General features: G+C 42.1%; 1 protein-coding gene across 1 annotated transcript in view; it reads right to left on the bottom strand.

Moving 5' to 3' along the window:
* The window catches only part of LOC128931483 (uncharacterized), a 39,249-nt gene extending 29,535 nt beyond the window's left edge, over window positions 1-9,714 (bottom strand). Inside the window, exon 1 of the mRNA XM_078366283.1 lies at window positions 9,514-9,714. Coding sequence (XP_078222409.1) covers window positions 9,514-9,709 — 196 coding nt within the window. The 5' untranslated portion in view covers window positions 9,710-9,714. The remainder of the gene's footprint in view (window positions 1-9,513) is intronic.
* Window positions 9,715-18,694: the final 8,980 nt, after the last annotated feature.

Below are 18,694 nucleotides of genomic sequence, written 5' to 3'. Positions count from 1 at the left end.
CTGGGCATGGTGGCACATGTCTCTAATCTCAGCTACTCGGAAGGCTGAGGCAGGAGAATTGCTTGAACCCAAGTGGTGGAGGTTGCTGTGAGCCAAAATCGCACCATTGCACTCCATCCTGGGCAACAAGAACGACACTCCACCTCAAAAAAAAAAAATAAATAAATAAAAAACAAAAACAAAACAAACAAACCCAAAACAAAAAACAAAGATAAGGTACAATGTGCAACTGAAGCCATAACCATGAACATAAACACTTTGTGCTGTGACTTTAAGTCCATTAGACTGCCTTGAACACAAACGAATTTGTACCCATGCATGGGATACGGCATCATGCAATGCTCTTTGGAAATAGTGGTTCACTAAGTTATATAGATGTACATGTTGAAACTTACATATCAAATTCACTCCATTACATAATATCATGGAAAAAATGCTATTGAGCTCACAGTGGTATTACAAGTTTCTCAATCGAATTTTTGTTCGAAACCTTGAATTTTATCACTGGCAAAAAATATATGGTCAGTATATTTAAAAAAAAGAGTTTACTCATCCTAGGAAAGATCAAAATGGTAACAGCAAGAACAACAGATGGTTCATATATCCACCAACAGGGGAAAACAGGCCTTTCATCTTGGGTGAGGCTAGTGAGTAACTATTTGTCCTCATTGGCAGGACAGCAGCTGTATTCTAGAGGTGAAGAAAAGATCCTTGTGTTCTCATTGTTCAACACTCACCTATGAGTGAGAACATGCAGTGTTTGATTTTCTGTTCTTGTGTCAGTTTGCTGAGAATAATGGTTTCCAGATTCATCCATGTCCCTACAAAGGACACGAACTCATCATTTTTGACTGCTGCATAATATTCCATGGTATATATGTGCCACATTTTCCCTGCCCAGCCTATCATCGATGGGCATTTGGGTTGGTTCCAGGTCTTTGCTATTGTAAACTGTGCTGCAATGAACACATGGACACAGGGAGGGGAGCATCACACACTGGGGTCTGTCGGGGGGGAAATAGGAGAGGGACCGTGGGGGGTGGGGAGTTGGGGAGAGATAGCATGGGAAGAAATGCCAGATATAGGTGATGGGGAGGAAGGCAGCAAATCACACTGCTATGTGTGTACCTATGCAACAATCTTGCATGTTCTTCAAATGGAACCCAAAACATAAAATGTAATAAAAAAGAAACAGGAACAAAAAAAGAAGAAAAAAAATGTCGATTAAAAAAAAAAAAAAACCAAAGAAAGAAAAGATCCTTTACCTGAAATACCCCACGTGAAACTGAGTTTTCTTATCTCTGATAGTAATGGACTGGAACTCGGGAGGATCACAGTAAAACCTCCAATGAAGGTTAAAATTCAGGCCTGTCGATTTTTTCTTCATTTTATGTTTTCCAGCAGGGATATCATAAAAATCAACTAACTGAAGTCTAAGACTTGCAGAAAGTGAATCCAGAAAGAAAATAAATTTAGACAATACTTTCTAATAGGAAATAATCCTTTTAGTTAGTAAACTACTTCTAAGCGATTGTCTTAAAAAGTTTCTAAAGTAAAAGAAAATCTTGACTTATGTGTGAAGATGTCAGTTATAAACACTCAATGGAAAAGAAGTCAGAGTAAGAGAAAAGCAGCATTTAGGTTTAGCATTTCCTCTGAATTTACCACTGAATTAGCTTCACATTTCAAACATTTCTGTTGTTTCTTATTTTAGCCAAAGCAAGACTGGTTGTATTCCCATAGGCCCATTACCACACTGTGGTTAGCCTCAAATATTTGTAGTATATCAGGTTAAGGGAGAGAAAGATAGATAGCAAAAATGTGTGGATTAATACTAAAAAACAGGCCAGGTGCAGTGGCTCATACCTGTAATCCCAGCACTCTGGGAGGCTGAGGAGGGCTGATCACCTAAGGTCAAGAGTTCGAGACCAGCCTGGCCAAATGGCAAAACCCCATCTCTACTAAAAATACAAATTAGCCAGGTGTGGTGGCTCAAACCTGTAATCCCAGCCACTCAGGAGGCTGAGGTACAAGAATCACTTGAACCTGGAGGTGGAGGTTGCAGTGAAACAAGATCGCACCATGGCACTCCAGCCTGGGTGACAGGGTGAAACTCTGTCTCCAAAAAAAAAAAAAGTAAAAAAAACCATTTCTATCCCCTTTCCTCTACCTCAGCTAATCACACCAGATCCCTTTGACTCTTTGGCAATCTATTTGGCCAACCCTAACCCTAGATGATTCCATCTTCCTTCTCTATTCACAGATCACAGACAGGGAGTGTTAATAAACCACAAAGACATGAAGTCTGTGCAAATGTACGACGTATAACTTCAAATGGGTCCTTGCTACTTCTAAGAGGGAGGGGAGCACTTCAGGCAGCAGCACCCAGTTTTATAAGGAGGCAAGGATGAAGCAAGCAAAAAAGTCCAGGAAGGGGCAACACCATGAATAGAAGCACGGAGATCATTTGACAGGAAAAGTAGCCTGGCTCAACTGGAGCTTAGGGGAGCATACACTAAGTTTTAAAGCCACAAGAAGACGAAAACCATCTATCTCATTAGCCAAAGATAACACAGTTAACAGTCTAGTATACAGTAACAAATATCCATACTCTCCACACCCATAAACAGATACAAATATGTAACAAACTGAGACCGGTTTTTCTGTTATCTGCGCCTGTCTTCCATACTTAAATTTTCTCAATATTTTTCCATGCTATTCAATGTTATTTTACATTATTTTTAATAGGGCATGATACTGCATTATAAAGAGGTAACCATCTATCCTCTTACTGATGGACATTTACTATTTTTTTCTCTTCTAAAAACGTTTCAGTGAACATCTTTGCTAATAAGTGCCTGTACACAGACATGACTATTTTTAAAGAAACCGCAACACAGTTGTGACCTATTGGCAAAATTCAGAATATGTACCAATATCCATTTCCTTCAATAGCGTATGACAGTGCTTACCAGTTAACAAATTTAAACAATACAATAGGGTATGTAGTGCAAAGTAATGATCACAGCCCGTTAACAGTTTATTCTTTCAGAGACAAAGTAAGCACATAGAAAAGTATACAAGGTTATGTGTGTACTCTCCCCCTTTTTTCCCCTAAATAATAATGGCAGCATATTCTTTTTCACTTAACATATTTCAGGCATGGTAGTTTATTATTTTCTAGAAATCTGCCTCATTCTTTTAAAACAATGAAGATCTACTAAATTGATATGCTGTTGGTAGGCCTTGAAGCCGTTTCCCATGTTTTGTTTAAGTAAATATCCTCAAACGTAATTCTTAGTTTGTGTAATCCATAAGTAAAGTGCTTGGAAGCAGCATTGTTAAATCATACTCAGACTCCTGCAACACATAAAAGTGCTTGCTTCCTTCCCATTCTCCCAGAATGTGATGAAATTATTTGCCTTTGCCAATAAAACAGGTGACAGTGGCATTACGATAGCATTTCTTATATATTTTCTCTTACTAGAAACATCTTGGAAAATATTCCTCTTCTATGAACTGTTTATATTCTTGGTCAGGCTTCTTAAATTATTATATATATGCATTCTTTTTTGAGATGTGTCTCGCTCTGTCACCCAGGATGGAGTACAGTGGCACAATCTCTCAGCCTCTGCCTCCCAGGTTCAAGCTATGATCGTGCCTCAGCCTCCCGAGTAGCTGGGACTACAGGCATGCACCATCATGCCCAGCTAAGTTTTATATTTTTTATAGAGACAGGGTTTCACTATGTTGCCCAGGGTGGTCTCGAACTCCTGACCTCAAGTGATCTGCCCATCTCGGCCTGCGATTACAAGTGTGAGCCACCATGTCTGGCCAATTATTATATTTTTTAGAGAAAGGTTCTTGCTCTGTCACAGAGGCTGGAGTCACCATAACTCATTGTAACCTTGAACTACTGGGCTCAAGGAAGGATCCTCCCAGCTCAGTCTCCCAGGTAGCTTGGACGATAGGCACATGCAACCATGCCTAGTTTTTTTTTTTTTTTAATTTTTTTGTAGAGAAGAAGTCTTGCGATGCTGACCAGGTTGGTCGCAAACTCCTGGTCTCAGGTGATCCTCCTGCCTCAGCTGGGATTACAGAGTGTGAGCCACCACATCCGGCCTGTTGCCTACTACGTAATTCTTTCCATTCATACAAGAATGATTCTGGAGCAACTCACCAGCTAGCTTTTCAGGAGCAAGGTCTTCACAGAACTTCCAGAAGTGATAGGAATCTTCAGGTAAAGAGAACTTATAATGATTTTCTACTTCTTTTCGAAGGTCACTGAAGACATTGACTTCACAGAATTTCCTTTTCTTCACATCAACTGTTTTTTCCACGCTGAAAATTGGCCCACAAAACTCTAATTCTCCATATTATCTTTAGTAATTTCAGTAACTTTCCTTGCCTGACAATCTCACTCTTGTTCACCCAACTCTAGGAGATACCTGTGTTTTCCTTCAAACTCTAAATGGTATTTGAGTAAAATCTGGAAATTCATTTGAGCACAGAAAATAGAGTAGTTTATATGGTAGTTCAAAGGAATCCGCACAGCAAGTCTTTAAATATATTTTTCTAAATAATGGAAACCATAAAAAACAAAAAGATAAAAAAGAAATAGTAAAGAGCCGGAAGAGAGGAATCAACAGAGGGCAGGTTTTGCCCTCGTTTGGTTAAAGGTGTGTCTTTCAAACAGATTCATTGATCACACCAGAAATAAATAGTCAGAAGTAACCGGATAGAAGCAATTCATCAGTTAGAAACCTGTTTCCTCTGCAACATCCAGAGTTGTGTCTGAGCTGTTCACAACAATCATGACTCAGCCTTACACAGATACCAACCTTTTGATTTTCCAAATAAGGAAGGAAGGTTAGTGACAATGTTAAACACCCATAGTTCCTAACAAAGTTAGCAGAACAGCACCTAACTCTAAGTCAAAAATCCAATCATTTCGGAAAAGGCCTTTTAATGCCAGGATGAGGTTACAATACTCGTCTCGAGCACCACCGTAATACAGGTTCAGTACCCTAGGTTTTAGAACGCCTGATAGATATCTGATACATTTCTGTAAAGACACTATGCTTAATTGGAGGTTCCATATGTTAAATTTTCTAAGCAGCAATCTGTTTTTCTTTCTAGGAACCAGATTCTTTCTTTTTGGATTAAGTTCTTTCCTTTTTATTCTTCCTACCAAGAGCAGTGGTTCTCAACTGGTGGTGATTTTGCCCCCTAGGGGACACCTGGAGACCTATTTAGTTGTAACAAATTGGAAGAAGGGAGCTAGTGGCATCTAGTGGGGCAGAGACCAGGGATGCTGAACATCTTTTTTTTTTTGAGACAGAGTCTCACTCCGTCACCAGGTGCCAGGTTGGAGTGCAGTGGCGCGATCTCAGCTCACTGCAACCTCCACCTCCCAGGTTCGAGCAGTTCTCCTGCCGCAGCCTTCCAAGTAGCTGGGACTGCAGGTATACACCACCATGCCCAGCTAATTTTTGTATTTTTAGTAGAGACGGGTTTTCACCATGTTGGCCAGGATGGTCTTGATCTCTTGATCTCATGATCCGCCCGCCTTGGCCTCCCAAAGTGCTGGGATTACAGGCATGAGCCACCGTGCCCAGCTGACGCTGAACATATTACAACGCCCAGGATAGGCATCCTCAACAAAGACGACTGGCCCCAAATGTCAACAGTGCTGAAGTTGAGAAATTCTGAGATAGATATTTCTCATATTTATATTCTTCCGTTTTCCCAGTAGGCTTAAGTTTATTAATGTGATGTGAGGTATCATTCAGTGTCTACAAAATGTATTGATGAAGTCAAATGACAGAAGAATGGTCATGATGGCAAGGATTCCAAGAGCAAACTGAACAGAACAAATGAAATACCTACTGGTAGGAGAAGAGTTATAAGGCTTCCAAACAATAGACTATTACACTTAATATTACAGTTATCCCTTGAGCAACAAGGGTTTGAATTTTGTGGACCCACTTATAGGTGAATGTTTTTTCCAACCAAATGCGGATTTGAAAAATACTATATTCTTTGGATGTGAAATCCACTTTAGGGAGATGGCCGACTTCTTGTATACTCGGGTTCCCCAGGCCCAAATTTGGAAGTTGGGTATGCTTGGATTTTGGGATATATGGGAGTCCTGGAACCAATCTCCTTCATTTACCAAATGGTTACTGTATGGCTACACAAAATGGGCCAATCTATATTAAATATTCTTAATGAGGGAAAAAATTCTTGATTATATGTAGCCTGATAGCCTTTTTATGAAGTTCAAAAACTTAAATGTTGTTTAGATATTCCCTCATAGGAGATAAGCCTATTTGTAAAAGGCAAGGAAAAACGAAATTCAGGATAGTTACATTGAACATGAGTGACAGAAAGAAGGAACACGTGTAGATGTAGAATGATTGTCTGTTTCAGTTTGGGGGAGTTGGGCAAAGGGTTCCGGATGTTTGTTCTATTACTTAACATAAGTGAAGTTAAAAACCAATGAACTGAACAATGGCAACAGTTTATTATGCCAAGGATTATAATGCATCTGATTTTTAAAAAATTATGTTGAACAAAAAGGCTGTTGAAAAATGAATCCAAAAGTGAGTATCAATAGTAGCAAGTAGTAATAGTAAAGATAATATAATTGTAAAAACAAATAGTAAGTCGTACTTATTGAGAACTTATTTGGTGCTTTATTTCACTGTTCTAAGCACCTTCTGTGGATTAACTCATTCAATCCTCAACTTTCTCCTGCAGTAGATACTGTCAATCTCACCTTACAGCTGAGGAAACTGAGGTTAACTTTCCAAAGTCCCTAACTAGGAAGTGGAAGAGAAGGGCTTGAACCTCGGGTTTAAATCTGGCTCCATAGCAGATTCTCAACCATTTTATCATGTTGCTTCTCCAACTGCAAATACAGCACAGTAGGAACTTATGAAGTCCTGAACTGTCCTATCTTCTGTTTTTCTAAGTGTCTTTGGTCAGGCTTTCAAAGACTGCCTGCAACTTAAGATGTTAGAAAAGGCTTCCTCTGCCTCGCTGAAAGGGAGTTTTGCATAATGGTGAGGTTCCTGGGTTGACTCCTGACTCAGCTGATTTCCTACCTGAGGCAAGCTACTGAACCTCTCTGTGCCTTGTTTTCTCATCTGCAAAAAGGGCGTACAGTACCTATATCACAGGGTTGTTACAAGGAATAAGTTATATGTAAAAATACACAGAACCTAGCACATAATACACAAATGCTGGCCGTTATGGTTATAGTCTCCGTAGACTCATCTTCGTTTCTGGTATTGTATTTCTAGTGATGTACATCACTCCACCAAAACAGTTCTTCACTGCACCTTCAAAGAGAGAATGTTTTCAGCTGTGCCTGAACTCACACACCAGTTCCGCATCTCCGTATCCCTAACAACTAGAGTTTAGGACAGCTTTCCCCTTCAGAGGCTGCACTTCTTGACCCTGGTAGTCCTAGAATGCATGACCCAACATGAAGAATGCCTAGACCCTTGCCCTTTAACAGTTACTCAAGCCTTGTAAGAATGCCTCACCTTGCCCGATTTATAACACTGCCACAGTCATTTTTCTCAAGCTTGAGTTAACACAATGGCACTTCTTTCCCTCCTGGTTCCCCTTACTGCTACTGTAGGGGTTACAGAACTTCTGAAATCCTAGTGAAGTATGAGAGAATGCACTGTGGGTAACCCCCATATAGGCACTGAGGAATCAGAGCTAAGCAGAACCCTGGCACAGTTAGGGCCTGAGGAATATCTCACTTTATAGTGTTATTACTCAGCTATTTCCTTTTATATAATCCTTTATATAATCATATATTAGTTTATAGAAATAGGGCTTGACGAATCCCTTTATATAATACTCTCTATATAATCATATAATAGTTGATAGTATGAGTGCCTAAAGAATATTTCCCTACATACATACCTATAATTATATCTTAGTTCATAATCGGAGGAATGCCTAGAGTGGACACAGTACAGAGCATGAATTAAGGAATAAACAGCTTATAATGAGAGGAATGCCTAAAGCAGACACAATGCAGAGCATGATTTAAGGGAAAAACAGTCATACCAGGACAAGAATCCATGGTCCAGGCGGCAGCGTTCAGTATCATAAAGATACCCGCTGTATGCAGGCTTGGGGCGAGAGCCACTCCTCCTGATAAAGGAGTTGTAGGACCCTCCTCCAGTTCTTGTGGAAGGTTGCCCTCAGACCGGCAATCCACCTTGGTGACTGTGAAATTTATCAGCTCTTGCTACTATGCCGCTCGAAAAGCATCTTCCCATACAACTCATTGGAAGCTGCCAGAAGGTGGCGGTAACCTTGACAGCTCTGTCACTGCTATGTGACTTAAAGCATCCTCCTATAAATCTTCTTAGAAGTAGTTTCCCATAAATAGAAGTATTGCACACTGCACCCTCTTCACTGCTCACGGCCCACCTTCGACCCCTTACTGCACACGGCCCTTGCTTTCATGGGAACCGGCCCCTTGCTGTGCACTGTCCACCTCCTGGCCTAGGTGACCTAATGGCGGTGGACCCCATGTTTTATTGCTCACGACCCTATCACTATCCTTAAAGATGATTTCACTCACTGCCCTGCCCCCTAACCTATACACAATAAATACTCATGCTTCTGGACATTCGGGGCCTCGCCTGACTCTGTTTATAGGTGGCATGGCCCCCGGAGCCCAGCTGCGTTTTCCTTGTACTTCTGTGTCCTGTCTCTTTATTTCTCGGATCCTGCGCCTCAGCACAGCATAAGGCTCATCCCACGACCCTGTGGGGCCCTCAGCCCTACAATGCACGAACTTTCTCCTCCTTCCCTGTCAGTAGTGCTTTTAGGATCAGGTCCCTTTTACTTTCCCATTTCCCCAGCGCCAGCCAACCCGAACGCTCTGCTTGGCCCAAACATCTCCTACACTATTATGTCTCAGAATCTTACTTCTAGACCTTCAAAACACATTTTCAAAGAGTTGTCTTAAAAGTCTTCTTTAACACCCCCGGGACTTGTGAAATCCTCCTTCAGTGTTTCCACAGCACCTTCTACACACCGGCTTTATAATCCTAAACAAAACAATCACAGGAGAATACGTATTCGCTTGGGCCCCTCCTCCCCAGGGCGGGGCCTCTACAGGGAGCAGGGGCAGCCGGGCTGATCCCGATTCCGCAGCGCCCCGCACAGTGTCTGGTGTGTCATCGGTTCCCAATCAACCTGGCTGGGAGAATGAATGAATCGTTGGTTCTCCTAATCCGTTTCCCCAAGAAAGGGGCCAAGAGGAGTTGGGCAGAAGCTGCAGAGGTGTTACTTTCCTGTTGCAACCCCCCCCTACAGAGCGCGAAACAGCGCTCCGGGCAGGATCCTCGCAGCAACCGCAGCCCCTGGACACGCTGCAAGCAGCATAGTCACTGGATGAATGAAACGCACCGCCTCCGGGTGCCCCGGCTGTCGCTCAAAGCGCCCGCGGAGCCCGCACAGCCTTTCCGGCAGTACCTGCGGCCCTGTCCCGCCGGGGCTGCGCTTCCCGCCACCGCCCAGCATTCTGCAGCTGCAGCACCAGCAGAATTCCCAGATCCTCTGCTGCTCCCGAGCGCCGCCACCTGCTTCGGGATTCAAAAGCCTCCAGTCCGAATCCCAGCGCCGCCCGGGCGCGCCAAGGGAGGGGAGTGGAGGGGAAGGCTCCGCCCATTCCCCGCCCCCGAGACCCGGCGCCGGGCACGTTGAGGCCCCGCCCACTTCCCTGCTGGGCGTGCGGAAGGGGCTTCTGTCCTCGTAGCCAGCAGCTAGATTTTCTGGTGCACTTTCCAGGGCCGCTAGAGACCCCCAGACTACTACATCTGAATCCGTTAGGGTGGTCCAACCTTCCTCTTCAGGTTTCTACTACAGGCAAGGTTGGATGTATACGGCTGCCCTCAATACAGCCCTTCCTTGTTTTTGCTTCGTTTATATTTACTTACAATGTTCATCCTTTTCAGCTTCTCCTCCCTCCCTCTCCCTCCCCTACTATACGGTTATTGGCTTACATTAATTCATTCCCCATTATCACCGAGAAGGAAATAAATGTCTGTCTCTGTTTGTCTCTGTGCAGTCGTCTCGTTTGTGCAATTTGGACCGTGTTTTCTCTACATCCCTGATATGCAAAGTGCAGTCCCTGAAGCAGCAGCCTCAGCATCCTGAGGGAGTTTGCTGAAAACGCCAAATCTCAGCTGGTCGCGGTGGCTCACGCCTGTAATCCCAGAATTTTGGGAGGCCGAGGCGGGCGGATCACCTGAGGTCGGAATTTCGAGACCAGCCTTACCAACATGGAGAAACCCCGTCTCTACTAAAAAAATTAGCCAGGCGTGGTGGCGCATGCCTGTAATTCCAGCTACTACTGAGGCTGAGTCAGGAGAATCGCTTGAACCTGGGAGGCAGAGGTTGCAATGAGCCGAGATCACGCCATTGCACTCCTGCCTGGGCGACAAGAGCAAAACTCCATCTCAAGAACAAACAAACAAACAAAACAAACAACAACAACAAACCACACCAATCTCAGGCCCTTCCCAGACTTACTGAATCAGTATGTGCATTGCAACAAGATCCCCTGCTAATTCCTATGCACATCAAAATTTGGAAGGCACAGCTCTCAACTGATGCCCTTGGGTCTCCTTCACATTCATCCCAGCAAGGTCTTATTCCTCATTCCTGAGATGAGTTCTGTAGATCCCGAATCGGTCTTCCTTTTTCTTGATTATGTACCCTCATGTTGTAGAACTCCAATAGTTCCTGGAGGGAGGTTGCTGCCAGGTCTTCTTTTCCCACAGAGCTTGCATGTCTGAAACTGCTTTTATTCTGGCTGAGCCCAGAGTTCAAGATTGAAAATGACTTTCACTCAGAATATTGGAGGGCTTGCTCCACAATATTTTAGCTTACATATTGTTGAGAAACTCTGCATCATTATGTTTATTTCCTCTTCCTTTACAGGTCACTAAATTTCATGATACGTAACCAGCTTTTGTTTGTTTTGTTTTGTCTCAAGAAGGTTTAGGATCTTCTCGTTCTTCTCAGTGTTCTAAGACACAGTTGAGTGTCTTGGTTATGGGTCTTTTCTCGTTTCTATTGATCAGTTTTTCAATTCAGAAATACGTGTGCTTCAGTTATGGGAATTCTTCTGGTATTATTAATTTGGTCATTTCTGCCCCCTACCTTACTGTATCTCTTCTTTTTAAAAAATTTGTTATTTAGATCGTGGACATTCTTGGCTGATTTGTTTTCTTTCCTGTCTGGCCTATTTTCTATCTATTCATCTTTTTGTTTTACTTTCTCTGTGACTTTTTCAACTTAACTGTGTAGGTAACCCCCAGCATGGACACTGAGGAAGGAGAGCTGTGGAAACCCCAGGCACAATTAGTGTCTGAAGAATAGCTTAGTTTATAGTGCTATTACTCAGTATTTCCTTTTTCTATATCATCATAAAATAACTTACAGCTTAATGTATCTAGCTTCTATAAACATACTTAGTACTTATATCTAGCATACTTAGTTTCATACAATCTTCTATGTAGTCATAAATATTATAGTCTATATAATCATATATATTCTATATAATCATATAGGTATTGTAGTCGGAGTTGTACCGACACACTTAGTGCCGATTTATAGAATCCTTCTATATAACCATGTAGTAGTTTGTAGTAGGAGGAATGCCTAGAACAGTCACAAAGCAGAAGCAGTACATGGGAAAACAGCCAGATCAGGACAAGAACCAAAGACCCAGGCATCCCTGCCTGAAAGGGCATATGGCAGGCTTGGAGCAAGTGCCTCTCCTCCTGAAAAAGGAGTTGTAGTACCTTGCATCTGGTTCCTGTAGAAAGTAGGCCTCAGGCCTGAGATCCCACAAATAACAGAGGGAGAAGAGCCCCTCTGGTGTGACCGGGGGTCACAGCAGCTGTTTCTCGCTTCTGTGTTAGCTCAAATCATCCTCCCATAAATATCTTAAGAGAAGAGCACAAGTCTGTCAGCTCCCACTGCACTGGCTTACAGTATCCTTCTATTAGAAATCCTTGGAAGTCTCCAGCCCCCAGATAAGAAGTGTTGTGCATGACACTTGTTGTGCACAGCCCACCTCCTTGCCTCAGTGACCTAATGGGGGTGGACCCCTTTTCTGTACACGACCCTCTACTTTGTGCATGGCATGACCCCCTACTGCGCCCAGCCCATCTCTCTGCCCAGGTGACCTAATGGGGTGGCCTCCTTGCCTGCTACTCACATGATTATGTATGCCCTGTCATTAAGTCTATAGATGACCTCACGATCCTGCCCCGATGCCTTGTACCCAATAAATATGGACACTTCTGGATGTTTGGGGTCTTGCCTGTCTCCACTCACAGGCAGCGGGGCCCCCGGGTCCGGCTGCTCTTCTCCAGTTCTTCAGTGTCCTGTCTCTTTAGTTCTCGGATCCTGCACCTCAGCACAGCATAAGGGACACCCCATGACCCTGTGGGACTCATAGTCCTACATAATTGAACAAATGACTATCAGATTACTGTATTTCTTTTATTATAGCTTCATTTCTAAGTGCTCTTTTTATTCTCTGTTCTTTCATAGCATTGCATTATTTTTTCATGAATGTAACTCCTTTTATCTCTGAAGATGTAAATCAGAGTTTTTTCAATGCTTTCTACATAACTGTGCATTGACTTTGATTCTTTCGAGTCTTTTTTGGTGGTTTGTTTGTTTAAATTTGGTCCCTGTCATTTCTGCTAGAGGCATTCTTCATTTTGTGTGGTGATCCTTGCTGTCCATTTATATGTAAACGTGATGCTCTTAAAAAGGTGCTTTGGGGACATAGGCAAGGCTTGTTCACTGCTGGACAAGGTGTAAGATGATGGGACAAGGGCCAGCTGTTTATTTTCTTCTAGCGAGTACTCTTTTAATTACTTGCTTTGAGAATATACAGACTTCTTGGAGCCCAATGTGGGAAGGAGTCTGGGAGTCTCAATAATTTCATTATATGCACTGTATTAGTCAGGGCTCTCCAGAGAAACAGAAAGAATAGATACCCATATCTGTATCCATCTATTAGCTCCTGTTTATGGGGGTTGAGAAGCTCCACAATCTGCTGTCTGCAATCTGAAGACCCAGAAAGCCCATGTTGTAGTTTGAAGCCCTGATAACTGGGGAGTCAGTGGTGTAGATTCCAGCCAGAGTTTGAAGTCCTGTGAACCAGGATCATGGAGGGCAGGAGAAAATCGAGGATTCAGTTCAGGAAGTCTAGCAGAGAGTGACTCCTCCCTTCCTCTACCTTTTTGTTTTATTCAGACCCCGAATGGATAAGATGATGCCCACCAACGTTGGGGAGGGTAATCCCTTGTGCTCAGTGCCCTCACAGACACGCAGAAATACTGTTTAACCATCTGGGCATCTTGTGGTCCAGTCAAGTCGATACATAAAATTAACTCTCCACCGGGCACAGTGGCTCATGCCTGTAATCCCTGCACTTTGGGAGGCTAAGGAGGGTGGATCACTTGAGGTCAGGAGTTTGAGACCAGCCTGGCCAACATGGTAAAAACCCCCATCTTTACTAAAAATGCAAAAATTAGCCGGGTGTGGTGGCAAGTGCCTGTAGTCCCAGCTACTTGGGAGGCTGAGATACAAGAGTCACTTGAACTCGGGAGGTGGAGGTTGTAGTGAGTTGGGATCATGCCACTGCACTCCACCCTGGGTGACAAAGACTCTGTCTCAAATAAAATAAGATTGAATTATCATGCATACCTTTACTTACACCACTGTTTCATAATAGCATTTTTACCTTCAGCTGGGTGTGGTGTCCCTGAATGCATATCCTGGTTCCATATCTCCCACAAGAAATAGTCTTGCAGGTTTCAGCTTGGGAATGAGGGACTGAGAATGTTTCCCTGACTGCCAGGAGAGGAAATCTGGCAGTCTTCACTGCTTCTGGAACTTTGAATGGTCTCTCTCCAGCTCGTCCCACTGAAGAGGTATGGTACTTGCAATTCCTGAACCTTTGTGAGGTTCTGCAGGGTCAGTGAGCTTGCTTCCAGGCATCACCTGTGAAAACACTTGGGGTTCAGTTTTCTCTGGGAAGTCCATATGTTCACCAGTGTATTAGTCCCCTAAAACCATTATGAAAAATTTGGTATACTTCTTCAGGTTATCAGTGTCTGTCATTTTTAAACATTATTTAATTAATTATTTTTAAATTATACTTTATGTTCTGGGATACATGTGTAGAATGTGCAGGTGTGTTACATAGGTATACACGTGCCGTGGTGGTTTGCTGCACCCATCAACCCATCATCTACATTAGGTATTTGTCCTAATGCTCTCCCTCCCCTTGCCCCCACCCCCTGACAGGCCCCAGTGTGTGCTGTTCCCCTCCCTGTGTCCATGTGTTCTCATTGTTCAACTCCCACTTATGAGTGAGAATATGCGGTGTTTGGTTTTCTGTTCTTGTGTTAGTTTGCTGAGAATGATGGTTTCCAGCTTCATCCATGTCCCTGCAAAGGAAACAAAGTTAGTATTAATCAATGTTTTATATCTAGTACTTACTATGTAATAGTACTATTCTTTTTTAATGTTTATTTCTAATTGACAGATAATTGTGTATACTTACAGAATACAATGTGATGTTTTGATATGTGCATACGCTGTGGAATGATTATATCAAGCTAATTTACATATTCATTACATCAAACACCTATTAATTTTTGGAGTGAGAGCATTTCAAATCTACTCTTCTGACAGTGTTGACATATGTAATACATTATTATTAGCTATGGTCACTAGGTGGTGCAATAGATCTGAAAAACGTATTCCTTCTGTCTAACTCAAACTTTGTATCCTTTGATCAATATCTCTGCAGTTCCCACTGCCACCCCCCAGCCTCTGGTAACCACCATTCTACTCTCTACTTCTGTAAGTTCAACTTTTTTAGATTTCACATATAAGTGAGATTATGCAGTATTTGTCTCTCTGTGACTGGCTTATTTCACTTAGCAGTTTTTCTAGTTTCGTCTATGTTGTCAAAAATGACAAAATTTCATTTTTTAAGGCTGAATAGTATTCCAAACCATATTACCCATTCATCTGGTAATGGATGTTTACGTAGGTTATTGTGAACTGCTGCAATGAAACAGATGCCCAGATATCTCCTTAACATATTGATTGCAATTCCTTTGTATATATACTCAGGAATGCAATTGCTGGATCATATAGTAGTTTTATTTTTAGTTTTTTGAGAAACTTCCATACTATTTTTCATAATGGCTGTGTTAATTTGCACTCCAACCAACAGTGTACCAGGGTTCCCTTTTTCTTACATTCTCACCAACCCTTGTTATCTTTGATAACGTCTGTTCTACAGTAGCAGGTGCCAGGTACCATCTCACTGTGGTATGAATTTGCATTTCTCTGTTAACTAGGGATGTTGAGCATTTGTGAATCAACCACAATAGTAATAAGTGCTTTGCTAAGACTAACTCATTTAAGCCTCGTAGCAGTCAGGTGATTTCTATTTCTACTTTCATTTTACAGACAAGGCAGCTAACATTCAAAGAGGTTAAGTGAATTGTCTTGAACTTCTGACCTCAGGTGATCCTCTCGCCTCAACATCCCAAAGTGCTGGGATTACAGGCGTGAGCCACCACGCCCGGCAAGTGAATTGTCTAAAGTCACACAGCAAGCACTGGAGGGTGGGATTCAAACCTGAAGAGTCTCTTATTTCAGAGGACTTTCAACACTATGCAATACTGTCTTTCTAGCAAGGCCAGACTGAATAAGGTCTGTAGTTCAGAGCCACTTGCATTTTTAATTTGGTTTAATTAACTTAGGAAATTTGTATCTAAAGGATGTATCTTTTTTTTTTTTTTTTTAAAGTGGAGACAGGGTCTCGCTATGTTGCCCAGGCTGACCTCAAACTCCTGGGCTCAAGCCATCTTCCCACCTCAGCCTCCCAAAATGCTGAGGTTATAGGTGTGAGCCACCATGTCCCACCAGGATACATAACATTTTACTGTATTTTCTGAACCTCCCTTTAATCAAGAGAGTGGACAAAACTGTGGGTCCCTCATTTTCAAAATAGCCAGTAAAAGAGGAAATAAGGATATTCAATGCTTAATTATTTTCTGCTGTCCTCTTTAGGTTGATTGGGGGCCTCTTTGCCACTACTTTGGAAGGATAACTTACCTTCTTATCCACTAAGGGAGAATTGGAGCTTTTCCCATGTCTTTATGCTTGCTGGGAAATTTTCAAATAAAATTCACCGGGAATTTTTAGATTTCACATATAAGTGAGATTATGCAGTATTTGTCTCTCTGTGACTGGCTTATTTCACTTAGCAGTTTGAAATTGCAGGATTTTTAGCCTCCCACTGTTTTGTTTTCTTCTTGTGACTTGGACATAAATAATATCCTCTTTTGAGATTTGTATCTTTGAAAGATATTTTCTTTCAAGTTTCTCAGTGAAACAAAGAAAAAACTAGAAGGCGGCTGGGCACAGAACTTCATGCCTATAGTCCAGCACTTTGGGAGGCCGAGGGAGGTGGATTGCCTGAGCTTAGGAGTTTGAGACCAGCTTGGGCAACATGGCAAAATCCTGTCTCTACTAAAAATACAAAAATTATCTGGGCATGGTAACACATGCCTGTGGTCCCAGCTACTCAGGAGGCCTAGGTGGGAGGATCACTTGAGCCCAGGAGGCGAAAATGCACCACTGCACAGCAGCCTGGGTGAATGATGGAAGTCACTCACTCTGGCAGTCAGGAATGAAATGAGTCCCTGTGACTCCAGCTGTTGGCCACTGCTAGGGGATAAATCAGCTTTGAGAAGGCCCAGAGCCCCCACAGCATGATGATTCTGATTCCCAAATATGCTGTCAACTAGGACTTCTTTTAAAGGCTATTGATAGTGGGGGATCTAATGAGGGCGATATGGTGAATTGTATTACAGAAAAAACATATTTGGGAAGGATAAATGTTTTGTCTAAATTGCTGTATTAAAAGTCAGCAGAAGCTTCAGGCAGAGCTGATCCCACATAATTGTTACCGAGGGGCTACCTTTAGTTAGCACTAGCTGGATGATCCAAACACAGCCCCAGAAGTTCTCCAGTCTTCATATTTACTGTGGATGAAAAGTCCAGCTGATTCACTAATTCATTTCTTTTCCTCCTGCAATTTTCTAGAATCTAGCTCTGAGCACAAACTAACACATAATGGGTGGTCAATAGATATTAATTAATTACCGACATCTTTAATGAAGAGCAGTCACCATCATTCAATAGTTACTCACCCATCCTTTCCACCATTGAGTAATTTGTTCATCCAAAACGTTTAGTAAGTCCCAATTATGTGTCAAAACTGTGTTGGGCACTGGAAAGACCAAGATGACACAGTTGCTATGTTCTGGGAGCTCAGAGTGAACTGAGGAATCCTATGAATGTACAGTCAGTATTCCCGCTAGTCACATACAAGAGGTGTAAGAATTACGTAAGTCTTTATCACACTCTAATCTTCCAGACACATTGCTCTAGAGGGGTCTCTTTAAAAGAACTGATCTAATCATCGTACACTGTGACTATCGCAGAGTTGATCAGACCAAAAATTCTGAACGAGTAGTGTTACTACCAGGAAATCAGAAATGACACAACGAAGGGCGACATGGTGGAGAGCAAGCTCAGTTAATGTGAGGCGTTTGCTAGGTGATGTTACAAGGGAGCATCAAAAGCAGCAACTCAGATCAAGATCGTGGAAAACAGCCAAGGAAACAGGAGCTGGCATTGTAGGGAGCAGTAGCTAGAAGGATCCAAGAGGATATTACTATTGAGTCATTGGCTTATACAAGGTCATTCTCCTCACCTTCCAAGTTATGTGTTTAATCTGAATATAAAGTTATACATTCATTTTAGGACTGGGTGCAATGGCTCATTCCCATAATCCCAGCACTTTGGGAGGCTGAGGTGGGAGGATCACTTAAGCCCAGGAGTCTGAGACCAGCCTGGGCAACATAGCAAGACCTTGTCTCTATAAAAAATAGTCATAATTTTCGAAAATTTGAATAGTATCTAAAAATAAAAAGAAAATTAATTATATTATGCCACCTAGATGCAACCTCAGACAATATTTGGTATATTCAGTATTTTTCTACATGTATCTTCTTATAGTTTGTTAAATGAAATAATACTACTACACATTAAAATTTGTAACTGGCCTTAAAAAGTAAGTTTTCTAACAAATAAGCATTGTCAAAACGCTTCATCAATATTTTAACGGCTACATAAATATGCCATTGGACAAATGTTTGATAAAGCAATTAACTGTTCTCTTAGTCAGAAGTTTTTACTACGTGTCATAATTTTTTATCGCTGTGACTAACTCTGTCGTCAACATCATTGTACATGAAGTTTTAAAAAATATCTCAGAATATTACCTTAGTTCAAATTCTGAGAGGAACTGTTGGCTCCACAGACAGGAACAAACTTAGTGTCATAATCCATTTTCCCGAATTGCTTCCTAAACAAGGCAGTTTGAAATGGAAATAAAATAATGTACCACATTCGGACTTCGGTTAAGAATACTGTATTGCATACTGAAAATTTGCTAGGAGGGCAGATCTTACATATTCTAACCACATACACACACAGACATTCTGTGTGAGGTGATGTTGTGTTAATTAACTTG

The sequence above is a fragment of the Callithrix jacchus genome, chromosome 3 (genome assembly GCF_049354715.1).
Source record: "Callithrix jacchus isolate 240 chromosome 3, calJac240_pri, whole genome shotgun sequence".
Classification (NCBI taxonomy): domain Eukaryota; kingdom Metazoa; phylum Chordata; class Mammalia; order Primates; family Cebidae; genus Callithrix; species Callithrix jacchus.
This window is presented reverse-complemented; position numbering and strand designations above follow the sequence as displayed.